Raw genomic sequence first — 27173 nt, forward strand, 5'->3', positions numbered from 1 at the left:
TCTCCTGTTAACAGAGGGCGTACTAATGCCAAGTTAATCTTTTTTCTTTTCCTTTGCCTTTTAGTGAAAGATTTAATCAATGGCCGGATATCAAAGCCTATGATGTTCTCAACATCTTACAAAAAAATATTTTCATGCACAACCATTACAGTTCTAATCAGAAAATGTAAGTTTCCTTTAGCTGTTTTATTGTGTTGCTCATCGCTGTAATACGTTGGTCTCATCATGTGTTACTCATCTGCTTTACCTCATTTCAAAAGGCAATAAGAGAAAAATAAGAGAAAAAAAACAGACTTGAATTGTTAACAACTCTTTATTCAGAAAATATTAAGTTTGCCAGAAGTATTCAGTTACTCGTTTACGGTCCCATTTTCATAAAGAGCTCAAATGTGTCCGCTGAATTCAATATTATTTTTCATAACATGCCAGCTGGTCTGTTATTGGTGGCCTGTTCATTCATTTACTCCAGACTTCACTCCATTACATTGCTAGTGCAAAATACAAAATTCCAGTTATGCTTATTAAAAAATATTTCTGCCCTTTCTGGGAAGATCACCCATTTTTAATTGCTGCCTGCACCCCACCAACGCTCAACAAGCCAAACCAATGAACTTGTTTAATAACATATTCAGGCTAAAGGGTAATAGTAATTACACTGCATACAAATCCCAGAGAGATTCAGGTCAATGCACATCGGTCATGTCGGTAGTTTTCCATGAATGAGAGCACACAGTGATGCTCAACAAATATAAATAATATGTATGATGCTCAGAAATTAACGTAGTATCGATTACGTTTGTTTGTTTTTTATCCTATTCCACAGAGTGGAGATTAAAACATTGCTTAGAATCAGCCAAGAGCAGCAGAAGCTTTGAAAGGTAAGACTGAATGAGTTTGAATGGTGTTACTGTTCTTATAATCTGGTCACTCAGTTGGATAAATAAAATTATATATTCAAAGACAATATCAAAGTAACGCACTGTTTTATTTCATGCGGACATACTGTATCTAACGCGTAAAACTACTGTTGAGTTATAGCAGTAGAATGAAGTGGCAGGAACTGGACTCAGAAGGCTGCAGGTTTAAGCAAGGCCCTAAGCCTTAACTGTCTGTGGAAAGCATCCTGCTAACTTTTAACGTGAGGCCTAAACAAGTATTGTGGAGTTCACTGTGAGTTTTGGCTTTGACTAATGAAAATGTTTGTTAATGTTTTCTCAGTCGCAGAACATAAAATTGTTTTTTTGTAAATTTACCCTCTGTTTCCAGTTTAATGTTCTGAATTAAAAGTCAAACTGTCCTGAATTTGCAAACCCCCTGTCGAGTTTACCCAGCCTTCACCGCCCGTGCTGGGTTACACTACTGAAATGCAGCTCTGACCTGCCTGTCACTCAGAGGCTGAGTTGGACGGAAGTTGTCTCCCAGAATTCCATCGCTGCCATCTGCAGGCTCCGCCCCTTTGACATGTGACCTCAACCTTCGGAATTCCTCAATCTGGCAGGGTCAGGGTGGAAAATAGAGAAATCCTTGTTCACGCTCATCAATGGACTGACTTGCAGGGGAGTTTTCATGAATCCCATGAAGGGCAGAACTACAATGAGCTGTCAATCACTGACTTGTTTGAACCAATAAAAAGTTAAGTTTTTTTGCTTTTTAAAACAAAACACATTTGGTTCAGATCAGTGAGTGGACTGATAGCATATGTTGTTCTCTCGTGTTTGGTTTCATCATGAAACCATATTCTACCATAACCAGGACCACTACCCACCCAAATATAAGCTGGTGTACACTAAAATTAATTTATTAGGTCAATATACTGTACAATGTTCTCTTTGCTTAAATTTGCTTAAATGAAATAAGACCACTGAATAAACACACACATATATACAAGCATGCACTAAACAAAGCATTAAGGATTGTAAAAAGTGGCTTTTGAAATAACAAGGTCATAAACTTATCAATGTAAAACAGGCGGAATGGAAATCACAGCAATACATTGTTTCCTATCCTGGCTGCAGGGAGCGATTTTTACAGCTTCACTATGGGCTGGGACAGGAGGGTGGATGAGACCACCAGCAGATCACATGGTTCACGTGCCTTTCATTGCCACTCAGATATCACTGCGGCCCCACAGTAAAACTTCAATGAGGACAGATTTTCACACTGAAACCTCAACAGCAGCCAGGGACGTATGATAGCCTGCTGACAGCTGTGTCAACAGTAATAAACCTCTGAGCCACTCTCCCAGCAACCTGCACCCACCAATGATTTTCCAATAAAACTATTTTAGGGCCTTTTTATGAAGCTACTCTCAAAATGTCCATAAAAAACATACAGTAGCTATGAATTAATTAAGTAAAGAAGACAGAATAACATCAAAACACCAAGAAACACACAGAATACACTCTGTATCTAAATAAATAAGTGCATAAAATCCACCTCATCCACACGTGGCCTCTGATTGGTGGCAGTTGTGTGGGGGCGGGGTAAGAGCTCATACCTGTATCTGTGAGATGGTTAGAGGGTAGCGGTACAGGATCCAGGTGACCTTCTCACTGCAGGGAGGGGTGGTGAGTGACCCCTCATACACCCAGTAATCACGCAGCAGGGGGTCTGAGAGCAGAAACACAGGATGCGGTCAATAGGGCGGGGTGGGGTGGGGCGGAGTTGGGCAGGAAGGGGAGGGGCTTGGGTCCCAATAAAGGAAAGTCCATTCTGTCCACTTAGGACTCATTGAAACAAAGCTCTTCCATCTTATACCACCTAATCTTTGTGGCATGTGCAAGGCTGATCACGAATAAACCTGATTACAAACAGACAGGGGCAGTATCTTCATGGGGAAAATGGCATACATTTGTTGCCGAATAAAATTATGTTCAATTATAACTTTGGCGTTATGTAGAGTGCTTACCAGGTAGCAGAGTGTTGGGGTTAAAGCATGGTATGATTTTTGTCTTCCCCTGTTGATATTTTTGGGGAGGAAAAACAGAGATTAAAAATATAATTCAGTTTTATTTGTTTCTTTCTTAGAAAAGTACCCAAAACTGAGCAATCTTCTGCTTAGAATTGTTAAATTCCACTGAATTAGTAAAATCTATGCCAACTTGAGCGAGTTGGTATCTATGAGAGAACAAGGCCTTGAGAGAATTTTGATTATAACCACCCTCTGGCATGACAGCAGATCCATCCAGTGTCCTTCAGCAACTGTTTCGCTACATTGGAAAAATCTGAAGCTGTTAACCAGTGTAGCATAAAGAAACTAATACTAGGAGGTAGTTCTGCATTAAGACTGTGTTGAGTGACTTACAAAAATAAGTTTTTATAGGTTTTTATTATTGTTATATTTACTTCTGTTTCGACAGTGGTGCTTTGTTGGATATTGCTGTATAATGAATTGTGCTCTCTGAAATCAGGCATTGTCCTTTTTTCTGCCTGTTATAGGCAACGGCCAATAGTACCCTATAATTAAGCAACAGCTAGTTCTACAGCCAACTTGTAAGTACACAGTCTTTGTAAAAGCTAATAAATGAATACAAATAAAAAGTGTATATTGAAGTTAGTTCTATCAGGAACAGCTCAACTTATAAAAGTGGAACTTCTGAACTTTAAAATCACAAAATATAGTTATTTCCCATGCCACATTTTTGTTTTTGTAAAATATTAAGTGATAAATATTAACTGTCAGCACAGTCTGTTTTTCCCCCCAGCTTCAAAGCCAAAAGTATGCAATAAAATTATCCTGGTTGACTCTTAATGGAGCATTAAAGCTTTTATTTTTCTGGAAAGAAAAAAATGAGCCACTCAACAGTTTTATGTCACCAGCGGTTCAGATCTCTGTCTGCGTTTACCGATTGCCATGGAAAAACACTTATTTTCTAGCAATTAATCAGCTCTTTCCAGCGTGTTTGGCTGCGTTATCACTGAACTCAAACACCCAACACCGGTTTCGTGGTTAATGTGCCGCTTTTAAATCCATCTACGCTGCCATGATACGCCGCGTATGTTTGCCGTGACAACACAAAGAATAAAATCAAGGCTCACCTTGTACTGTAGGTCCTGTAGCACCTCCGTCACTGCTTTCAAAGCCTGGTGTTCCTTTCCTATCTGTGAGAACAGCAGGAGGAGATGGATCGAATCAGAAATGCCAATCAAAAAAAAAAACCTCAAACGGAAAACCTGGATACAATCAATGCTGGACATTAACTACTTCCAATTGATATGTGTCACCCTTCCTTCACAAAAAAAGTTTCTTAATTATGGAAATTAACTTTTCAAACTGTGTTGGTGGAGAATAAAGTACATTTTAATGCATTTAGATTTGCGTGAAAGTTGAGGATAAAAGTTGATTGAATCCAGGCCTAATTTTGAACCTTTGTTCTGAACTTTAACAAGCAAATAGTTTTTGTTTTTGTGTACACATTGAGTGCTGAGTTTTGTATTCATTCCCACTTACTAGGCTACCCATAGTAATCCTTGGTAAGATTCATAACTCATAGTTCTGAATACACTCTGATTAAATGAAAACAAAGCACTATCCATCTTGAAAATCCATCTGGCACAGACAGGATTATCATGGCGTATTTCTATATTCAGCCATAATGAAGTTTGTTTTTAATACTGTAATTATTTTTATTGCCATTTCATGAAATCTGATCAGCTGCTCCAAAATTAGGAAGTCCTTATACACACCAAAAAGATTTTAACACTATAATTTGGAGAGTGGAAGGTAAATGAGCAGGAATTAGTGAAAGCAAGCAGAGTTTCTTCTTAGGGAAATGAAATATACTTGTATGAGTACTACAGTATTGTGTGCTATAGTATTCTTAAAGACACTGGCCTGGATTCAATTAAGATTTGTCTTTTGCTTTCACCTAAAAATAAACGCAAGTGTACTGTGTTTTAAAAAGACTACCAATTACAGGTAAAATGGACTGTAATTTAAGGGCAAATGTGGATTAAACTGTGGCTGTCCTCTGAATGCATGGAAGTAAGGAGAGATACCTGTACAAATAAGGCCACGATGAGGATGCCATTCCTCTTCCCTATGGCATCCTCAATGCTGCTATACAGAGTGCTGTTCCAGTGGATGAGATGGAGCTGGAAAAAGAGCAGTTTCATTTTGAACATTAATGGAGCAGTGCAGAGCATTCATATTCCCAGTGCCACTCACCTTTCGTTAGTTCATTAACTGACTTGTGCAGTTAACAAAGAGTACAGGAATTCTGAGGATAAAGGCTTCATCAGTTTTCGGTGAGAACGGCCTTCCTATTGGAGGCCAAGCCCACCTGACCCCAGGAGAGACCACACCCACTCCCAATCATTTCATCATTGGTGTTATTTATTTGCTTATCTTTACTTGCAGCAACTTATACGGCTTTTTTTATTTTTTTATTTCATACAATCACTTTACACAGCTGGATACTCATGTGAAGCAGTTCAGCTTAAACACCATGCTGAAGGGCACGATGGCTGTGCTCCACCCTGAGATTCGACCCTGCAGCCCACAGTGCAGTTGATATGGCGGTGCGCTCACCTCCATGGGGAAGGCCTTGAAGTTGACAGTGTGCTCGGAGCCACGCTGGTTCTCCTTGCCCCAGTGGAAGCGCACCTCGTGCAGCTCGTACTCGTGGTCGCTGGGCAGGGGGCCACCAGTCACCACTGCAACAGGAAGGAGCAGCGTGGAAACACTGTGTCACCAACAACATGTAGCAACAACAGCGCTAGAGTTAAGAAAACACGCAGAGCTACCGGGGCTGTGGAAAACCCCATATCAATGTGTGCTCTTTTTTCATGAATTTTTATGTTCCACTGAACCGTTATCAGGTTGTTGTATTATTCTCACCAGCAAAACAATAAAAGGACCGCAGCCAAATCGACCCAGCCCAAACCCAATAGGTTTGTATCTGAGATGGACTTCCTGTTTCCTGTTCCCCACAACAAATGACAAAACTGCTGATCTTGCAAAGGGTTAGCTTTTTTGAGATTACCTTATTAATATTTCTCTTTGTAAGGACTTTTTTTTTTATTTATACTTACTAACATGTAATGATCTGCTTTCAGAGTGGTGTGTTGTTGGGAACTGCTGTGCAGTTAAAATTGCATATTACAATTTGTTCTCTCTGGAACAGCTCAACTTACAAAAGTCGAAATTCAGAACTTTAAATTGAAAAAAGTGCAGTTCTTCCCCATAACACAGTTTTATTAGTAAAAACGGGACACGGTGGCAAAAATTCCCTGAAAGGAAAGGCAGTTTGCAGGAGTCCGTACCTGATTTTGACTTGAGCATTACCCTGACCGTGTGTCCATCGTTGATGACCTCACAGTCCCTGCAGACCACGTAGTTGTGCGTGAGCCGCACCTCCAGGAGCTGTGGGTCGTACAGGGCCTCCCTGGAGATAAGGTTGATGGGGGACTGGTTCTGTCCGTTGGCCTCAGGAAAGAGCAAGCCCCACTCCACACCTGTCCCCGTGGACCCCAAAATACTTAAAATATTTAGCAGATGCTCGTATCCATAACAACTGGGGTCAGCATGGTGTCAGGCACACTGGAACAGTGAGACGCATTGGGCCTCATTCACAAAATATTTGTACGGTCACATTTGATTGTAAACTGCTTGTAAACTACGTTTCCAAAAACGTTGTTCATGGCTGTATCCTTATGCAAATCACATGAACAGGACTGCGCATAAAATGTATGAACAGCCAGCATTCATCATCTCATACGCCTGGGATATGCACAAAAACAAAGGTCTGCCCATGTGTCATGAATCTCATATTGTTTTTTCATAGGAACATATTTTAAGAACAAAAGTGAGAACAATTTAAGAAAACTTTTGTGAATGAGGCCCATTGTTTCCCCACAGGTAAACCGACACACTTCCCTAAAGCTCCAGGGACACCTCAAACACTATTTTAACCACTCCTATTAAATAAAATTCTATGTTTAAAACAGTAGTCTTTAAATGTGACCTGGTATTGCAAAGTTTTAAACATATCAATGTGTACAAACTCTGCAAATTTTGTTACAGTTTAGCATAATGAGGCCATTGTCAGATTTATTCCCACAAATAAGTTCCAGGGTGTTTTTTTTTTTTAAAAGAATAAATATTATACAAATGACGCTGTATATCTGTGTGTGTGTGTGTGTGTGGTGTGCATGTGTGTGCGTGTGCGTGCATGCATGCGTGTGTGTGTGTATATGTGCATGAGTGGTTGTGTGTGAGAGATATGGGGGATAGAGTATGTTTACATGTATTTCCTTCTATGTGATATTCACAAATATTTTTAAATATATTATCTTTCAGAGTATATTGTTATGAAATGACAAAATGCATGCACATAATTATGCTGACAGTGTGTGAAAGGGACAATATCTAGTGTTTTTTTTTTACATATTTCTGATTAGTATCATAAGCATTATCATCTTTAGTACTACATTTACCACATAGAGCAATAACTCATGCTCTTAGCTCAAGGGACCATCAGTGAGTGCAAATGAGTGTCAAAACTCATTCTATTTAAGAAGATGACTGTATCCATTATACAACATCCTTTTTTTACAATGTTGATCTAGAGGAACATAATAGGACAAAGTTCCCTCATAAGTAATAAAACTCTAATTGAACGTCAACTGAATGTCACTTTTCTATGAGAGCCAACTGATTATTATTGATTGACATCTTCTGTGCTATTTTCTACCTTCATGGGCAATGCTTACATGTTGGCTGATGAAAATGAGGTCATTGCTTTTTTTTTTTGGAAATCAGGTTACATTTGAGCAGTGTCAGCATGCAGATTATATTAATTTGAAACATATTTCTCATACATAATTTGTGTATAACTGATTTTTTACTCAAACGTTACTTTTATTGACATTTTCCTATTTTACTTATATACCTCATTTAACTCATATGTGTACAATACTTCTATTGCTATTGATAATCTATTGTATGTTGAATAATGAACTGAATACAATGTAAATACGCATTTTTCACCAAATATTATTCTGATATTCTAATGCTCAGGTAAATGTCACATTGCATAAAGCGCCTTCATGATTTGATATTTTACTCATCTCACTAATATAAAACTCATACATAAATCATGTTTTACATCATGTTAGTGACAATTGGGACCCACACTGGATTGTTCTATTATTATCATTATTTGAATGTTATTATATTACACTAATTGGTGATAAATAAAAGGCATACATTACCTTCTTGATATCCCCATAGTAAACTGTCTTTCTCAGGGTAGAAATCGGGTTCCTCTATGACGCTGTCTGCCATTGGGATTGATGTCTAAGAAAGTTTTTAGAGGGTGAAAGAGCACCGTTTCCCTTGCAGAATGTGATATCCTTGCCCTGGTCTTTTCCCCAGATGAGTGAGAAGATTATCTGGCTGTGTAACAGCAGCTGGAGTAACACCGATGAACTCTCTCTCTTTCTCTCTCTCTCTCTCTCTCTCTTTCTCTCTGGAAACTCAGGGTCTGGTGATCTGTGGAACAAGCCGCATGAGTATGATTAGGAATGAGAATAACTTTCTCCTCCCACCTCTCTCTCTCTCTCTCTCTCTCTCTCTCTCTCTGTCCCAGTAAAGTCACACCAGTGCTGCATTTCACACTCGCCTCTGGAGAATGACGACAATTCCATCTACCTGTGCAGGCTGATTCAAACTCTCTGAGGTGGTGACCTGAGGTTTTCCTCCACTGGCTACGGTAATTCAACTCTCTGGTTGGCTAGAATGAACCTGCAGGCAGTAGAAACTGAGATCTTTGATTGGCCAAAAGCAGGTGTTTGTGTCTCCTCGAACAGCAGTGACCTAAAAACAGTTCAGTCCATATTAATACAGTGAAAGGTTACCTCAGAATGCTGGCTTGCACAGTGCACGATGCACTATTTTTCAAAAATGATTCTTTGTAGTGTTGTTGAAATGAAGAACACAACCACATAATATCCCTACATTTCCCTACACTGTCTCTTCAATATGCTATTAAGATATGAAAGGGAAGAGAAAATGTTTTTAAAAGTCTAAAACTGATCAGATAAATGTTTATATAAATGATCGCCAGTTGTCTTTCAGGCTTATTTAGACAAATTATTTACAAGGATCATAATGTACTGCTATTTCAGTATTCTACAGTGGAACATATTATGTAGAATGCAGCAGGGATAGTGGGTTAAATCCAAAGATATCAAATGACTTACCTCAAGTTTTAATTTCTCAAGCCAAACATTCAATCACAACAACAGATTGCTTACCTATCAATACATGTGGATGTTTGCAGATGCTATTCAGGTTAAGGACCTTTTCCAGGGGTACAGAAAAGCAGGAGTGATCCATCTTGAAATTGAACAACCTTCTTCTTGTCATCCCAATTCCTCATCTACCTGGCCACACTGATAGAATACGGCTAAAAATGCACAAGTCTTAAAAATGTAAGATGACATGACATCACTGGCTTTGATGACAAAAATGCATCTTCTGTCCTTAACTGTTTTGACTTCTGCCATTTTGGTTTCTACAGAAGTGTGAATAACAGGCTGCCATACTAAGATGACAATATGTGGAAGCTTGGTATTTTAAAAACTCACATTAATTGGAAGTATTGTCAGCTGAGCGCCACCTGGGAATTAGACAGTTTAATTGACTTTGAGAAGAGCATTTTGAGGGGTGGTGTGTCAAATGTGTAATGGGAAATGGGACCAATCTGTTGTGACCTTCATTTCAGCAAGGTGATTTATCCCTAGTAATCAAGCCTATCCTTAAATCCATCTGTATGGCTGCGTGGTGTTGTCTATGTGATATAAAAGTGAGGAAGCTGGCAAAATCTTTTGATATGCGTTAGTTACGCAAATAAATAGTGGCTCTGGTATACATATTGTTTAAGGCTAATGCTCCCACTATTTGCAATAGGAAGGCTTGTTAATTCTGTTCATTGTTAGTTTAAACAGACAGAGTTATTAAAGCCTGGAGCTGGTAGAATGTAAGAAATCCATGTACACAACCTTAGAACCAGTTTCAATGTGAATACTTTCATAATAATAAAATGTCAAAAGACTTTGGAAGCAATTAATAGCTCGATACTGTGGGATGAGAAATGACTTTGACCTTTATCTCTTAAATTAAGCAGGAAAGAGTTACATAACTCCTTGTCTCTTGATGAAATATTTTCTAATTAGGTCATATTGTCCTCAGCTCTCATTCGAATGAGGTTAAAACAATTGCTATAAAAATTTATTCACCTTTACTGCATTACTCTTCCTCTGTGATATATGATTCTGAATATTTTTGGGCTGAACTACTTTCTCTGATTTATTTCTGAACATGTTGTGCAAAATAGTGTTACTTCAGCACCTGCATGACTAAATCTCGACTGCAAATGAAAATATAACATTTATGTGCTGATCTGCTGCGTATGACAATCAGATCGGTTGAGAGATAACCACTTAGTCTTTCACACAAATGCCAAATGTGACTTAGCATTTGAAATATTCAAGATGTGTTGTTTAGATATGACAATCAAAACCTTTTTAACGAAGTACACACCCTGAGCGTCATTCATTTGCATAGTCAACATAGTCTGCCATCTACTGGGGAATTTGCAAAGTGACAGCACCATACAAAATTATCAAAGAGTTGGATTTTTATTTAAAATACAAACATGACAGATGTTGAGTCTTTTTTTCTTCTAATCAAATAATTTAAATTAATTAATTTAACGTAAAAAATAAAGCATGACAAACATGTCATCATATAATCCACCCATTATCTCTACCTACTTGTCCAATTCAGGATCAAGGGGGGCCCGGGGCCTATCCCAGCATGCATTGGGCGCAAGGCAGGGAGAGGGTGTCAGTCTATTTCAGGGTGAACATACACACAGTCTAACACAGACTTCGGCCAACTTACCATCTTCAGTTCACCTAACCTGCATGTCTTTGGACTGTGGGAGGAAACCGGAGTACCCAGAGGAAACCCACGTGGGGATGGGGAGAACATGCAAACTCCTCGCAGAGAGGATCCAGACTTGTGCTAATCACTATGCCGCTGTACAGCTCACTTGTGAACTAATGCAAATTCAAATTGTATTCTGTGTTATCCGTTTCATTTGAATCTACAATACAAGTATTGACAGAGGCAGAAAGTAAATAGTTTACTGTCTGTATGAAGCCCTAACTCATACACAAAAATATCAAAATGCGCTTCAAGCATAGTTCATCTTGGCTATTGAATCACTGGCAAAAAACACAAACAATTAAATTGGTGGAAGATAGCTGTTTCAATGGTTTTTAGATGCCACAACTTTTTTACACTGTTTATTGATCACACAAAATCACATTGACGCACAGAAATATACTGAGTGAAAAATTGACCCCAAATCATTATTCCCTCAGTTAAGCAGGCATGTATGAGAGAAATCTGTAGACACAAGACAAGTGATCCAGAGAATTCATAAATAACTTATAGACAAGGGACCTCATATGAAACTATTGTCTTAGCAATATTTACACACCCTCTGGAAACATAATGTTTATGCACGTTTTTTCACCCTACTTTATCTTTATGTAATCAGGTCAGTAACTGTGAATGCTCTTAAAAAACACACACAATTTGACGGATAGACGTGATTACTGGCATCAAGAAAGGAATAAATTACCAATAAGATATATATATATATATATATATATATATATATATATATATATATATATATATATATATTATATATATATAATTAATATTTAGATGCTATGTTTTTTCAAACACCAGTAATTTACCCATGGAATTAACTGGTGGGAAAAACAAGCAGGATCTGATCTGCTATTATTACCCATCCCAGTGGGAAGGTTAAGCACAGCAGCTCATGACCTGGTGTACACAAGAGATCTTGAGGTCACTATTTTAGCTACTATAAAGAGAGATACAGTAAAGCTAATTCTTTAATTTATTCAGGCCAATAGGCTGGGCCAATTCCAGCTTGATCGTGAATATTAGTTATTTAGAGATGACAAAACACTTCCCACTGTGGTGGGTGTTGTTTGAGAGAGCAGAGAGGGTCCCTGATAGGAACCCAGCTCTTAAGAGCATTTTACGGATGAATGAATGGTAAATGGATGCATTTAATAGCGCTTATCAAAGCGCTTACAATTGATGCCTCATTCACGACATTAGGATTAGGTGCCTTGCTCAAGGACACTTCGACACGCCTAGGGCAGGGTTTGAACTGGCAACCCTCCGACTGCCAGACAATCGGTCTTACCTCCTGAGCTATGTAATGTTAGGGATCCGTGCTTGAACTCATATGTTGCAGCCAGGTTGCCTTCATTTAAAAAATGTCCACAGCACAGGAGTCACAGCGGCGGAAATGGCCTTCTGAAGACGGCTCTGTTGAAAAGCTGTTTGTGAAGAAATCTAATCGGCAGGAATCGTTAGGCCCAGATATTCCCTGAGGTATGCAAGAAACAGCACCTCAAGCAGGGTTTGAGCACAGGCATTGCTGTGAAAATCATGGAAGAGGGTGTCATTGAGGATGTACTGTGAAGAACAAGCGTGTTTCGGCGTTAAGTATTGGTACCCCACTGCATATCTGTGAATTTAAAAAAGCAAGTGTCTGCCTGTTCATTAAATCAAATTGATGAAGGCCCCAGCCTGTTCCTTTTAATGCCTTTCATTATATGTTCTGGTTCTCGTAGTGAGAGTTCATACGCTTCAGTAAGATGATGTTATATTCTTCAACATTCAGATGACGCAGAAGTCATAATAAAATAATAATAAAAGCTTTGATATAGCCTAACACAAGAAGGCATGGACTAACAGTCCTGGTCAGCAATCAGTAGCCTAATTCTTTTTGTGGAATTTTTCTTCACTTAAGGCCTATTGCCCTGCATAGAATATGATTTACAAAATATTTTCTTTGCATTTGTTATGCAATTTGGATTCAGTTTCATCTCTGATCTTTGATCATGATTTTTTTTTACAGTTGTGAACTTAGCACTGTAATGTCAGCACTTCCGGTCTTTGGAGATACGCGTTCTGCGTGCGTGGCGAAGGCGGACGTATGACGTCACCACCAAAGCTTGAAGGTGTTTATTGTTCCTTCTTGTTGAGCGAGAGAAAGGGGGTGGCAAAAGCGGAGGTAAACGAATATCACGGGCATTTCTCGGAGGGCTGCAAGTAGCACTGTTTAATAGAATTAAACAGAATAAAGGCCAAGACGGTAGACACAGTGTTCATTGGCCATGGCGTACGCGTACCTCTTCAAATACATCATAATCGGAGACACGGGTGAGTGTTCGCTTTGTGTCGGTGTTTGACTCGGGGAAAATACATCCACTTGCTTCCCAGCTAGCTAGCGTTACTAGCAAGTGGTAGCTAGATGTGCACGCTTTATTTCCGCAGTGTTGGAGTGAATGACGTGGTAAAAGCGGAGACACCGAGAGGAGGGAGGGCTGCATGTTTTTACTGATGTGCAGCTAACGTTTGCTAGCTGGCCTAAAATTGCCAGCTAAGCAGAGGCTGGATAATTTGTCATTAGGTGTTTGACAGCAGTCTCGGCGACCTGTGCCACCCCGACTCCCTTACCTTACCCGCCTAAACATAACACTGTCGACGCGGTTAGGGTTGAAAGGAGTAGCATTAGCTGTCTAACGTTGGCTAACATTTTCCGGGCTTGCTAGCCGGTTAGCAATACTTGGTTACAAAATAGGGTATTTTTCAGAAAATGGCTCCTGAGATAATTTTCTACTAGGCCTCCTCGTCCACACATAGGCGCACAGCTGACTTGCCTAGAGGAAACGCTGCGCTGGGTAGATGGCTCGCTACCTCTTGCTATATTATCCATTTCTGAAAATGGCGTTGTCAGTACTTTTCTTGCTAGCCAGCTAGTGCCATTTACCTAGCATACTATCCTGCCTTGCATCTTCTTCTTGTGGTGCTATTTGTATCGATATATTGACAAGGCAGATATTTGAAAGGGCCCAGCTAACATTAGTTAGCTTGCTTGAATAGCATGCAAGGCTAACGATACCTGGCTTGCAAGCTTACATTTCCAAACGCCATGTTACAGTTGCATCGCAGAGTAATTCCATCGCCGAAAATCAGCCACTATGTTTCCAGTCATCCAGCGGCCGTCTCCTCCGGCTGAGGAGTTTGTGTGGTTTCTTTGCGTGTATTCGTATTGCTTCGGGCCTACAACGAATTACTGGCCACACTACAGCTAATTCACTGGCTTGCATCAATGTATAAAATGGGTTTATTGTTAATGATTGACTCGCTTTGTCTGTAGTTTGGGGGTTTTCACACTCTTCTGTTCAACTTGACGCATAATGATTTTCACACGCTGACTGTTTCACACGCTGCGGAACGGATTGTATTTGTTTTTTGTTGATCTTAGTCTCTTCCCCCTTTAAACATACTACCTATGTGTCAGCTAGCTGTCATACAAAGATCAATTTAATGCACTTGTGTTTTGCACCAGCAAATAAATGTCATGTCTTACAGTGCACAGTGTAGTGAGTTCATACCATGTCACGTGAAACGTCTATTTTGGAATTTCAACACAAGCCCTGAAGTAAAAATGTTTGTTCAATGCTTATTTTAGGATTCAGCTGCATGGTTCCTGGGGAATAGCTTATAGATTGTCTTGGTTCAACAGTACACAGGCAGGTGGCATGGGCCTAACTAAAGGTTTGTGCCAGCATGTTTTCCATGAACGAGACTTCATGACCAGTGTTGTGATGTGTTATGCTACAATACCTTGCTTGTAAATCTTCACATAGCCTAGTCTATCGTTCTGTACAGTAATCAGTACATGTATTTACAGACATGCAGTCTCTACTTCTGTGCCTTGACTATAGTAAAAAAAAAAGAAAAAAAAACAATGAAAAATAGTGATCTACAAGCTTGGTCATCTGTTGAACATTGCATTGGCACCTGTGACAAGCTGTTATACTGTCCTGAATGGAGGTATTGAAGCTAATCTGTGTACATCTATTTCAGTAGCTCCACTGTTGATGTGTATACATCATATCTGTGTTCCAGAGCTGTTTTCAGTCTTCTGCTGTTGTGCTGCTCTGTAAACACAAGCCTCCTTTGGCTTTGTATGTGACAGAGACCATGGTCACTCAGAAATGAAAAGCTGTTTTAAAAACCCCACTTCTCCGTTCTTCCTGTCTCTCTACACTGGCCTGTCCAATAAAACTGAAAAGCCCATTAAAATAAATATTTTAAAAGGAAATTTAAAAAACCAAATTATTAGTTTATTAGTACACAGTTAATAATCTTGCATTGCTTCTTGTAATGGATGCATGTAGTAAATAATCTTTCTTGGTCCAGTCCTTTTCCTGGTCCATTGCATTCCACCAGATGGACAAGACCGATGTTTTTCCCCTCTAGCCCGTTTTAAAGCACTTTTTAATGACAGGTTCCTCACATTAAGAACCCGCAGTCCCAGCACAGGGACATGGGTCAGTGAGGGGTCCTTTAGGCGTGCTTTCGGACCTCTTCAGACAGCAGGACGGCAGGACGTCTGTCCCAGCCGCCATTTTAAGAAGGGTGACCGCTGCCTGCGTCGCAGGGGTCTTCACATCTCACGGACACAGCATCGCAGCAAAACTTGTGGCCTGGCTTCTCGTGGCTTGGCTTGGCACCGCAGTGCTCTCAGGTGGACAGGGGTGTTCTTTTCTGAGGAGTGAACACTTTTCTGAACTGATGTTCAGTAACGTTTTCATCTCATTTCTTAAAAGGGCTGCAGTTTTTTCTAATAGGGGTTTAATGCTTGGTTTGGTGTTCAGGTACGAAACAGTGCGGTGATATTTCAACAAATAGCTCTGTCTGCCCTCTAACTCTGAAGTTTTGTTTGACTTATGAATACAGTCATAACATCACATAACATAATGACAAGAACAGGCCATTCAGCCCAACATTGCTCGCCATTCTCCTAACTATAAATTAGTGCTCTGATTACCTACAGACTTGATAAATTATCACGGTTAATGTTATTGGACCATTGAGTTACTACTTCTTCAACAATTATTGCCCATGTGTCACTCTCAAATCACTGGGTTCCTGAGGTTGACTCATGTCCCGGTGTGGTTAGGGCTTCAGGGAGTGGCAAGGATTTTGCGGAGAACCTCCACGTTCTTCATGCAAGGTGACGAAATGCCCTGTGCGTGACTCGCTCAGTCTCACGTGCACCATATATACTGCAAAATTAAATAAAGCAGTTTTTCTCAAATCCGGTTCTAATGTTTTGCCAAATTGCCGTATTGTTTCTGGACAGAGAGGACAGAAAATCACATGCAGACACGTGCTGTTGTGACTTCCTGTCTAATCCTTGTGCACCCCCCCCCCCCCCTTGACCTGAACAGTGGATGACGTGACTCGTCCCTGGTCATTAACGACACAGAGCACCTGTCTCCCCAGGTCTTTTTTAACAAGCTCAGCCAAAAATGCGATTGGTAATATGAGCCAGGTTAGTTCTGAGTGGTCACCATGGCAATTTCTGTGTCCCTGTGGGCTGGTCTCTCCCGCAATCACCAAATCAGCCATTTTGTTTTGTCCTGCAGATTTGTTTCAGTTTCTTTTAATTATTTTATTTCAAGTTCTTTAAGTTTAACACATCTGAATCTGGTTGTGGATAGCTTGTGTTAATGTGCACAGGTGAATAGTGACAACATGGATTCTTCACTGCATTTCCCAGGTTGCACCACGGTTTGGTTAAGAGGCGTTAAAGACACTAATCTTTATTTTAAAAGTGCGTCTGTGTCTGCATCTGGTTTCTGTTCACTTTTTGATGCTGCCTTTTGTTGGTGCTTCGGCTGGCAGCTGGCGCCTTTTGCAGTGACATCTGTGTTCTACCTGCTTCTCGTGACTATTTTAAAAAACCGTATTTCATTCATATCATCCAAATGGAATAATAATTATAGAATGTATTTGGCAATAGATGGACTAACTATTGCATTTCAGCCTGTAAAAGCGTCATTGTCATCGTAGTCCCCTGCTTTTTTTATTTGTTTAAACAGTGATTAGCCAAGTGACACTTCCCAGCCCTGCTCATTGGCTGAGGGGTTGATTGTGTCATCGATCCGTTTCCTCACATCTCATGCACACGAGCTCTGCGTCCGTTCCCCTGCTTAGCAACGGCTGTTGCTCTTGGAAACGCAGATGTTGGCCTCGCTCGGTCCTCCCAGACGCTCTCCGTTCCTGTTATCTACAGATCTCTGAGGCAGCTGGTCTTTACGGCTCGTTTACATTTATTTATTTACTTATCCATTTTAATTACATACCGTGCTAATGCTAATGAGGGCAGTATTCATGATTATCAGGACCTGCTGCTATGAAATATGCAGATTTTTGTCTTGATCAAACTCTCTGAAGATTTGAAGTCAGACCTGTATCAAACATTTTGGCCTCGTTTTGTTGAGATGGAGGCCAGGTACGCAGTGTTCAGTTCATTTATTTGAATGTTCTGCCTCTCCCAAAAAATGCTGAAGTGCTGCTTGTCATTCTCCTCACCTCAGACGGTGTGTGAACCTCCAGTTCTTTCTGTGTAAATAGTGACTCACTGGCAGTGCAGTGTGTCCTCCCACTGTCTCAGACAGGGAAATTAAATGTATTCATTATTAATGAGTTGTTGTTTAATGTGTCTTTGAATACTGAGGAGAGAGGCCAGATGTGTTTTCTGGGAAGTAATGGAGACAATTCCCCTTGTTTCTACACAAAAGGTAAAATGACTACAAAGAAACTGGTGACATGCCTAACTTAGGAAAATGTTGAATTGAAAGCGCTCTTATTTTGTGAGGGACAGCCCAGGAGGAGAGGGGCGTGTGAACACACATCGCTGGCGTCTGAAGGGTGTAGCTGTGTGCACTGCAGCAGATGGCATTACCTTGTGTTTGTCATGGCTTTTCCCGTTGTGATGGTCACACCTCATCTCTTAGACTGGCTCATGCTGTAACCGCTCCATTTTGGCTCTGGTTCCGCACCTGGAGGGCTTTGCTCATATCCCTGTCAGGTGAAAGCCGGCACACCTGGCGGAGTGCGTTGCAGGGAGAGCGAGGCACGCACGACAAGCTTTGCGGGCGAAACTGCCCCGGCCAGCGCGCTATGTCCTGATGTTAATCGCCATGGCGTCAGGAATCCGGCCCGGCCGCCGCCATGAAGCGAAGGAGTCTCCGGCAGACCAGGCCGAATTTCGGCTCAAACGAACGGCTGCGCTCAGAACTGCTGAAGGACGTAGCGCCGCACGGTGTTGATGCTCCAAGCCTGAGAGGCTGACATCCTGGACTTCTCCAGCGTGTACAGCATTTCCTCTCTGAAATATGAGCAGATGACACGCGGGTCCGGGCGGTGATGGATTACTGCTTCTCAGAGGCCTTTATGTATGAGAATAAGCAGCGCTTAACGAGCAGAACGGCCTGTTCAGTCACACTCAGTGCCTTACGATCCAGCAGTGTGCTGTGAACCTGTCAGAGTCTGAACCGCGGCCGGCCCCAGTGTCTGGCTCCGTCTTTTAATAACCCATGAGGAAAACTGGTTTAATGTCAGCGTACAATTCTGGCTGTTTGTAGTGGTTCACTGTTCAGCCAATGAAAGGAAGCTTTGCTGGGGTGCTGATGTGAGAGAGTGGTTCTCATTGGTTGTCCTTCTGCATTGACATGTCCTTTCTTTTGTTTCAGGCGTGGGGAAATCATGTTTACTCCTACAGTTTACAGATAAGCGGTTTCAACCAGTGCACGATCTCACTATTGGTAAGACACGTTTCCTCCTATAGGTTTCCTTTTTGATGACCATTGTATTTTGTATTTAGAGAACATTATGTTGGTGGGAACAATTGTTATTATGCTGACACTGACACATTAAGGAACTCACATGCTGTACCCACAAAGCACTGTATCCACTGGCTCACTTTTATTGGCAGTCCCATATACAAATATATAAAATTAAAAACAAGAGAACTGAGATATGAAGTTCATTAAATAGAAGAGAAAAGAAACAGAATCGAATGTCTGTAGCGACCAGTAGAGCTAATTTAGCACGTTAAATCAATTAAAAACTTTGTGCGCATATTATAAAGATTCATCTGTCATCATCCTGCCGGTGTCATTTGGTCTTCAGTGCAACAAGGCTTCCATTTAATTTAGCCTTTTAGTGTTGGACATTTCAACCATTGAAAAAAAGTGTTTAAATAATTTATTTTTCATTGTTTTTTATTGTTTGAATTCTGACAGGTGTTGAATTTGGTGCGCGGATGATCACTATTGATGGGAAACAGATTAAGCTTCAGATCTGGGACACAGTGAGTATGCTCTCTGTGTGCGTGACTGTGTGACAGTGAGTGTGTTGGTGATCTCTGTATTGCTGCGGTGTTCCCCAGTATGGAGAAGGCTTAGAGCTGGGGTTCCAAAACTGGAGTCTGGGGAGCCCCAGGGGTCCATGAGGTGACCTGGGAATTCTGGGGGTTTTCAGAATAAATGAGCACAGCACAGCACGGTTCAGCACAGTACAGCACGGTTCAACACAGCACGTCACACACAGCACAGCATGCACAGGACAGGACAGCACAGCATGCACAGGACAACACAACAGTACAGCATACGCAGGACAGCACACGTAGCACAGGACGGCACATGACAGGACAGCACGCACAGCACAGCATGCACAGGACAGGACGGCACAGCACAGCACAGCACGCACAGGACAACACAACAGTACAGCATACGCAGCACAGCACATGTAGCACAGCACAGCATGCACAGGACAACACAACAGTACAGCAAACGCAGCACAGCACACGTAGCACAGCACAGCATGCACAGCACAACACAACAGTACAGCATACGCAGCACAGCACACGTAGCACAGGACAGCACACGTAGCACAGGACAGCACACGTAGCACAGGACAGCACACGTAGTACAGGACAGCACACGTAGCACAGGACGGCACATGGCAGGACGGCACATGACAGGGCGGCACACGCAGCTCCTTATCATGTAGGACATAACCTGAGTGCATTTATCTGATTTATCTGAGCTATTTGGCAGGACCTGGATAACAACATTCTCACACCAGCAAGTCTAGATGTAATATCAGTAAAGCACATGTTGGTTTGCTAATCAAGAGCCTAAATACAAATTCTGAATATATAGCTCTAGAAAAAAAGAGATACCCCCCATATAATTAGGACAAGATTCAGGGTTACTCCACCAAATATTGATTGCTGTTCTTCCTAAGCACAGTCATTGTTATTTTTTATTTATTTATGGGCATAAACTTGTTCAGTTTGCATTATTTAATGTATAACAGCACTGTATGTTTTTAGCATTTTGACCAGTTGTCATTTTCTGCAAATAAATATTCTGAATTACAATATTGTTGGTTTGGCATTGGAAATAAAATGTGGCCAGTAGTTCCTGAAGTTGGAAAGTTGGATATTACACTGACTCATAGCCACAAAGTGTGAATCTGAAAATGTGAAGTGGACTCTCATTTTTACCCAGAGCTGTATGCAGTACTCTGTGTGCAGCTGGACCCCCAGTGCATTGGGCTGGATTCAGCTGTGAACAGAATGCCTTTTTTAACCAGCACATAAAAAGTAAATGGGTGGGTCTTGTGTTACAGATATGGGCTGTTGAAAGTGTGTTAGAAGGACACAAGCAAAGGTGTGTCCTAGACCATTCATTCCAGCTCCTTAAGTAAATAACCACACCGGCAGATATTCCTGTTAATGGAAATGAGAGATCCCGTAACAAGTATTTGAACAATGAAACTTCGTTGTGTCAGATTTGTCAGAGGGGGGGCTGTTGGCGATGTGTTGAAATGTATCTGCAAGCAGTGATTGGTGGTCCAGCACGATGTGCAGTTAATACTGGGCAACCCACGATGGGAAACATTTTGTCTTTAAAATAGTTGTGAAGGTATTTGGGGAAGGCTCGTGCAGAACCTGTTTTTAATCAGATTTTTACGCAGGTGAAAGGAATGGGCTTTCGATGGGCTGATGGCAGCCTTGTGTTTTTTTTTAACCATTCATATTAAAATTAGGCTAGATTTGTCTGTGTGTAAGAGTGGGTTTGTACCTGTTTAAACATTGATTAGCTCTCATTTGACTTGTGGAAAAGCAAAAAAAAAAAAAGACAAATTGGTTTGTTTTGGTTTGGCTCCATAAGGACTGTTGAAAACATGCCAAGGTTAAACCATATTTGGAGCGGTTCATAAGGAATTAGATAACCTGAGCTTCTATGCTCATTTTTTTAAATTGTGGGACGTCTGATGTGGAAGAAACAGCCGGTGCATTTTAGGGGACATGTGCTTTAAGACCTGTGCCACAGTCAGTTCATTGGTAGTATTTTATGCAGTGTACAAAATTAGACCAGAAAACTCAATTTTACAGGGTGTCCATGGGATCTGTGCGTGCTCAGATAGAGTCGAGCCGACGGTTGTTTCATAATGCCTGTGCTTCCTCCCTCAGTATTGGCACAAACACACCTCCAACTACACACCTCTTTGGAAAATCATACATAGCAGATTAAATATAGATGTCAAATGAAGGTAAGCATTCATTTAATGGCACATTCAAGCCTAATTAATTGGGCGCCCAGGTGGAATAAAAACTAGAATGGATGGTGTTTTTGCCCCCAGGGCTCAGGGTAGAGAAACACGCAATAGATTAAATTGAAGCCCTGCTATAAAGCGCGGGAATCTGTGCTGACCTCTAGAGGGAGCCAAATCCCCAGAATAGAGATGATTGCAGACTTGTCGGCGCTGTTCTTCTGAGAACTTAATTCGGCCCGGCTTTCATGCTTTTTGTTTGTATGATATTCACGTTAAGATATATTGCATTCTGGAATTTATTTTCTTACCTAACATGTGCTGCTTTTTAACAATAAAGGCTATAAATCCAGCTGTTTGGGACTTACGTGAGATAGCATGCCTTACAGATTGGACATGTTTTTTCAAAGTCTGAGTCCCCAGTTTTTTTGTTTTATTTTTCATTAAAAAAAAAAAAACCTCATAGTTCTGCCTCTTCAAGCCATGACACAAGAACAACAGCCCTCAACTCTTTTTCATCCAGTCTGCTGTCCAGTAGCACATAAACACAAAGCCAGTGCAGAGACAAGGCCATTCATTATTAATGCTGTTGCGGCTTGCTATGCAGCTGCTATACGTGGGCCGCCTTTGTGTTGGATAATGAGGTGAGCATTAATCGCGCATCAATCATTCATGGAACAAACGGTGGCTCTGATAAAAGAATTCTTCCACAAGGCTGAAAGTGAGCGTTCGGTGAGAGGGGTGAGAGGGTGGCCGGTCTTTGGGTGTGTGTTACTGGGATGTGAGGACAGGTTAAGAGTACGGTACACACCAAATTGTGTTTGTGCCATTCTTTTTATTTGTACCCTTTGAAACGATTCAGTGGAGCTCTTGCTGAAACAGTGTCCTTTAATCTCATCTGGGCACCGGGAGGACTGGTTTAACAGGGCTGTGATTGGTGGATTCTGTGCCGGGGTCGAGTGGGAGGAATTTATTCCAATTACCTCCAGTAGGCTGCTCTTAGCTGTCGGTTGCTAGGAGTCCATTGTGAGCCGTGCGCTGCGATTGGCCGAGCCCCTCAGTGCTCTGTGACCTGTGTTCCCAGGCAGGTCAGGAGTCATTTCGGTCCATCACCAGATCCTACTACAGAGGAGCTGCAGGGGCGCTGCTGGTGTATGACATCACAAGGTAAGCCTGACTAGTGCTGTACAGAGGTGTCCTCTGCTGTGCCTGACTCCCACAATGATTCTGAGCCCAATTTAGTTCCAGTGACCTGTACAAGTTGCTGGGATGTTTTGTCTTTATACCATGGTGAAATCATACTGAGCAGTTTAAATCTGACCTTAATTTTCTACATTAAAATGTAGTTTTGTTTTCCACAGACACAGTCTGAGTTTTACTTCCCTTTGTAAGTCAAGGTTAAGGACAAATGTGGAGTTCATGGCTTCTGGTGATTAAGTTATTGTTTTCTTTGCTGTTTGTTTTGGTAACAGAAGGGACACCTTCAACCACTTGACCACTTGGTTAGAAGACGCTCGACAACATTCCAACTCCAACATGGTTATCATGCTCATAGGGAACAAAAGGTTAGTGGGTTTGTTCCTTCTTTCATAACCGTTTTTAAGTACAGTACGACTCAGATGTTATATTGGCTCAAAAGATCACTTTCTGTTTACGTAAATGCACCTACAGGAAGCAGGTTTTTATGGCTATGGTTTTCACCCACATTTGCATGCAGTGTACAGTGGTGTTCTTTTCACAATGGCCACTTCTGCTGTTGGGGGTGCACCTGGCATTCCTACTGATAACTACTGAAGACTGTTGTGCTTCTGGTGCCTGTACATATTTAGTATGGCCTTTATCTAGGCTCAGTTGAGTGAGCACCCAGCACTGTCTCAATCCTGGTCTTGTTCACTCCAGGGATTTCTGTATGCTACCGCATTGAATGAAGATGTTCCACTGAAAACGAATGGCTCTGTGTAAAAGTGTGTGAATATTGTGTCTGTGTCTGTGTGTGTGTGTGTGTCTGTGTGTGCGTGTGTATGTGCCTGCGTATGTACGTATGAGAGAGAGAGGCAGAGAGAGAAGGGGTGTGTGTGTGTGCGTGTGTGCGTGTGTATGTGCCTGCGTATGTACGTATGAGAGAGAGAGGCAGAGAGAGAAGCGGTGTGTGTGTGTGTGTGTGTGTGTGTGTGTGTGGTGTGTGTGTGTGTGTGTGTTGTGTGTGTGTGTGTGTGTGTGTGTGTGTGTGTGTGTGTGTGTGTGTGTGTGTGTGTGTGTGTGTGTGTGTGTGTGCGCGTGTGTATGTGCCTGCGTATGTACGTATGAGAGAGAGAGGCAGAGAGAGAAGCGGTGTGTGCGTGCGTGCGTGCGTGCGTGCGTGCGCGCGTGCGCTGGTGCATGCTCACACACTGTCTGAACGCTGTGGGCTCTTGCAGTGATTTGGAGTCTCGGAGAGAGGTGAAGAAGGAGGAGGGCGAGGCCTTCGCCAGAGAACACGGTCTCATCTTCATGGAGACCTCCGCCAAGACGGCGTCAAACGTAGAAGAGGTGAGGGGCGCCGTGTCTGACCGTTAGCTTACCACACAGAGGGGGAGGCTGAGGGATTTAAAATCACAGTAATGTGCAGGTTAACATAACGGGTTTAAATGGACATTTCATTCTTTTTGCATGGACCCAAATAAACTCAAGAGTTCAGGGTTTGTGTGGGGGTCATTGCAGACAAGCTAGAGGTATAAAGACCATAATCTATCACTAGAGGGTGACAGATGGCCACAAATATGAAATCATCTTGTCATGTGCTTTAATAAATACAGCATCTCTTCAAACTTTAGCATTAAAACAATTTTCCATGCCTAAGAGTTCATTTAGGTCAGTTGAGCCCTGGGGCTAGCGGTTTAGTTTCAGTTTCCATTTGAATGTAGCTGTTTGTATGGCCTGGCTCGCCACCTGTTTGAGCGATGGCTATCAGGTGTTATCGGCCGTTCCGGTGCTGTCTCAGTCAGGGCTGTGTTAGCTCTGCTCTCCGGCTCGCGCTTCCTGCTCTCCTGCAGCCGCGGTCGTTAGGTTCAGCAGCACGGCCTCTCTTCCTGTCGGGGACTCGTGAACTTCCCCTGACGGACTCGGCGTGGAGGCCGCTCTGAACGCCTCGTCTCTCTCGTTTTAGGCGTTCATCAACACGGCCAAGGAGATCTACGAGAAGATTCAGGAAGGGGTCTTCGACATAAACAACGAGGTAGCTAATCTGCGCCCTCCTTCACGCGTTTGCTGATCTGTCCCTTAAAATGAATTCGGTAGAAATGTCTAGTCTTCAAATGTCTTTTTTCCCCCGTGGATGGTGTTCTGTCTGTTAGACTGGCCTAGAGCCAAAAGCATTTTGTTCTTATTATTCAAAGTGGTTGTCGTATTATAAAGAAATATTAATAACAGTACGAGTATTCATATGGGTGACCCAGAAGACCTTTACACGCTGCCCATGTACACTGCTAGATATTCTCCTTGCTGAGGGGCTTGTGGCTAGTTTGGGATTGGAACATGAACACCCCCCTGTTTACATGTCCAGTTCCCTAACCACTAAATTACTGTTACAGGGAACAAGGTTTTTACTTCCTGCCGTATCAAAGTTGTAGTTTATTTTATAAGAGTAGGAGGTGCAGAGAGTGAAAATCACATCACCTGCTTTTGAGAGAGATACGGTTGTAATCTCTGGAACCCTGCCAAAAGCTGTGAACCTCATGTTTCCTCCAGAGGATGTCAGTGGTACTCTGAGACTTCTTATTTCACCCTTATGGCCTTCCTACTGATTTACATCACACATCTGTGTTACCTGCACACTCAAAAGGAACAAAGTCTTTCCGGAACTGAGTGGAGATTTTCTTAGCTTGTGTTGATTCTGTTTGTGTCTCTCTTCTGACCCTCTTCTTTCTCCCTCTCTCTTTCTGCCATCCGTGTCTCATCCTCTTTTCTCTCTATCCTTCCTTTATTTCCCTTCTATCTTTTCCTGACCTCCCATCTCTCTCTCCCCCCTCTCTCTGTCTCTCTCCCTCCCTCCTGCTGCTCTCTCTCCCTCTTGCTTCTCCCTGTCTCCCTCTCTTCCCCCCTCCCTCCCTCTTGCTGCTCTCTCTCTCTCTCTCTCTCTCGCTCTCTCCAGGCGAACGGCATTAAAATTGGCCCTCAGCACGCTACCACCAACGCCACGCTGTCAGGCAGTCAGGGGGGACAGCAGGCTGGGGGGGGCTGCTGCTGAGTCCTTCTGTCTGCCTGTACTCCCCCCCCCCCCCCCCCACCCCCCGGCTGGGCTCACCCCCCCCCCTCCCCCAACCCCTCTCCCCCGCCACCTTACCCCAACCTTCCCCTAACTGCCCCCCCGACCCACCCACCCCCCCCCCCCCGCGACCGCCCGGCCTGCGGAGACCACTCGCCGTACCAGATGGCTGTCCGTCAACAAGCCCCCGGTCCTACGCCGCGCTCGCACCGCTGCGGGTCTGTTTCGGGCCCCCGCCGCAGCCACGGCCCCCGCTCACACGACACCAGTCTGAGGACCCACAGCCGCTCCCGTCCGACCTCTCAGTCAGAACCCCCACCCATCATGTCTCTTATCCCCCCCCCCCCCCCCCCCGTTATTTTGTGCCCTCTTTTGACTTCAAAACTGAATTGTATTAAACACTAAAAGGTCATCTGAGTATTTTAATGGGTTCATGTGAGTGAAGTCTTTCAGGCTGAAATAATTCCGGGCAGGGGGGGGGGCGACGTCAGAAGCTGCAGCCATTTTCAAAAATGAAGAAGAGGAAAGGAAAAAAAAAAAAAAAAAAAAAGCAGGGCTATTTTAATTCTGTATTTATCATTTACCTTCTGTATATATAGTCATCATTTCTTGCTTTGGTGTATATTGACCAAGCTAGAGTTCTTTAATGAATTTGCTGAAATTCTATACTGTACAATTAGAGCTTGAAACTGCAACAGTATTGCTGTAGTCCCCAAACCTGCTTTTGACAGAATTTTTTTTTAAATCCTGTTTTACATTACGGTCTTTTACTTTGTTCTGACACCTACTTTTTTTCCCCGTCACCCCCCCCCCCCCCCTCGCCTCGCCCCCCACCTCCTGAACCCCGCTCTGTGTGTTGTGACGACGGCTCAATATTCTATCTATTTTAATGCCAAATTTTTTGTGTTTACCTGTGTTCTGTAATCACACCTACAGAAGTGGACCGCCTCCCTGCAGTGAAGAATCAGCTGATTGCCTTAAAAAAAGCAGATCTTTTTAGTGGTACATTAAAAAACAAAAAAAACAAAAACAAATTTCAAACGCAAAATTATGTCACGACGGATTCATACTAAGGACGGGATATGGAAACGTGGCGTTTCGGTATCGGAACTCGAGTTTCTGGTTGCTCCGGGATGGGACGCAGGCGCAGGTGATCATGTGACTGTAGTGGTGTGAGCGGGACCGTGCCGAGGTGGGATTTATTCGGCCGCACGCGGCCCGCTCAGAGATGTGTGGTGAACACCTAGTCTGAAGTGAAAAGGTAGTGTATGTAAGAGCCAAACCTGGACCATCTTTGTGACCTCTCCCAACTTTATTTGCTGTGTTGGTTCTTCTTAAGATGACATGTTAAAACAATAAAAAATCCTGTGGTTTAAATGA

General features: G+C 42.3%; 2 protein-coding genes across 2 annotated transcripts; one reads left to right on the top strand and one right to left on the bottom strand.

The window, feature by feature from the left end:
• Window positions 1–318: 318 nt before the first annotated feature.
• Window positions 319–8673, bottom strand: LOC135260795 (carbonic anhydrase-related protein-like). Its single transcript, XM_064346342.1, has 8 exons — window positions 8215–8673; window positions 6265–6456; window positions 5531–5655; window positions 4999–5094; window positions 4039–4101; window positions 2909–2957; window positions 2498–2610; window positions 319–1491 (listed from the first exon to the last, which is right to left on the bottom strand). The coding sequence occupies exons 1-8, from the start codon at window positions 8285–8287 to the stop codon at window positions 1357–1359; spliced, it is 846 nt and encodes a 281-aa protein (XP_064202412.1). The 5' UTR covers window positions 8288–8673; the 3' UTR covers window positions 319–1356.
• A 4381-nt stretch (window positions 8674–13054) lies between these two features.
• On the top strand, window positions 13055–27173 carry LOC135260796 (ras-related protein Rab-2A-like). The gene is made up of 8 exons (XM_064346343.1): window positions 13055–13285; window positions 18679–18750; window positions 19231–19298; window positions 22635–22717; window positions 23023–23115; window positions 23968–24079; window positions 24696–24764; window positions 25680–27173. The coding sequence occupies exons 1-8, from the start codon at window positions 13240–13242 to the stop codon at window positions 25773–25775; spliced, it is 639 nt and encodes a 212-aa protein (XP_064202413.1). The 5' UTR covers window positions 13055–13239; the 3' UTR covers window positions 25776–27173.

This window comes from Anguilla rostrata, chromosome 8 (genome assembly GCF_018555375.3).
Source record: "Anguilla rostrata isolate EN2019 chromosome 8, ASM1855537v3, whole genome shotgun sequence".
NCBI lineage: Eukaryota > Metazoa > Chordata > Actinopteri > Anguilliformes > Anguillidae > Anguilla > Anguilla rostrata.

What these genes read in the sequence shown, in the direction of transcription:
- LOC135260795 (XM_064346342.1), bottom strand. Translation starts at nt 8,287, where the DNA reads ATGGCAGACAGCGTCATAGAGGAACCCGATTTCTACCCTGAGAAAGAC. An exon ending in AATGCTCAAGTCAAAATCAG is followed by an intron (nt 5,656 to 6,264) that starts GTACGGACTCCT and finishes TTCCTGTTGCAG; the next exon opens with TGGTGACTGGTGGCCCCCTG. An exon ending in TCAAGGCCTTCCCCATGGAG is followed by an intron (nt 5,095 to 5,530) that starts GTGAGCGCACCG and finishes CTCTTTTTCCAG; the next exon opens with CTCCATCTCATCCACTGGAA.
- LOC135260796 (XM_064346343.1), top strand. Translation starts at nt 13,240, where the DNA reads ATGGCGTACGCGTACCTCTTCAAATACATCATAATCGGAGACACGG. An exon ending in CATCATAATCGGAGACACGG is followed by an intron (nt 13,286 to 18,678) that starts GTGAGTGTTCGC and finishes CTTTTGTTTCAG; the next exon opens with GCGTGGGGAAATCATGTTTA. An exon ending in ATGCTCATAGGGAACAAAAG is followed by an intron (nt 23,116 to 23,967) that starts GTTAGTGGGTTT and finishes GGGCTCTTGCAG; the next exon opens with TGATTTGGAGTCTCGGAGAG.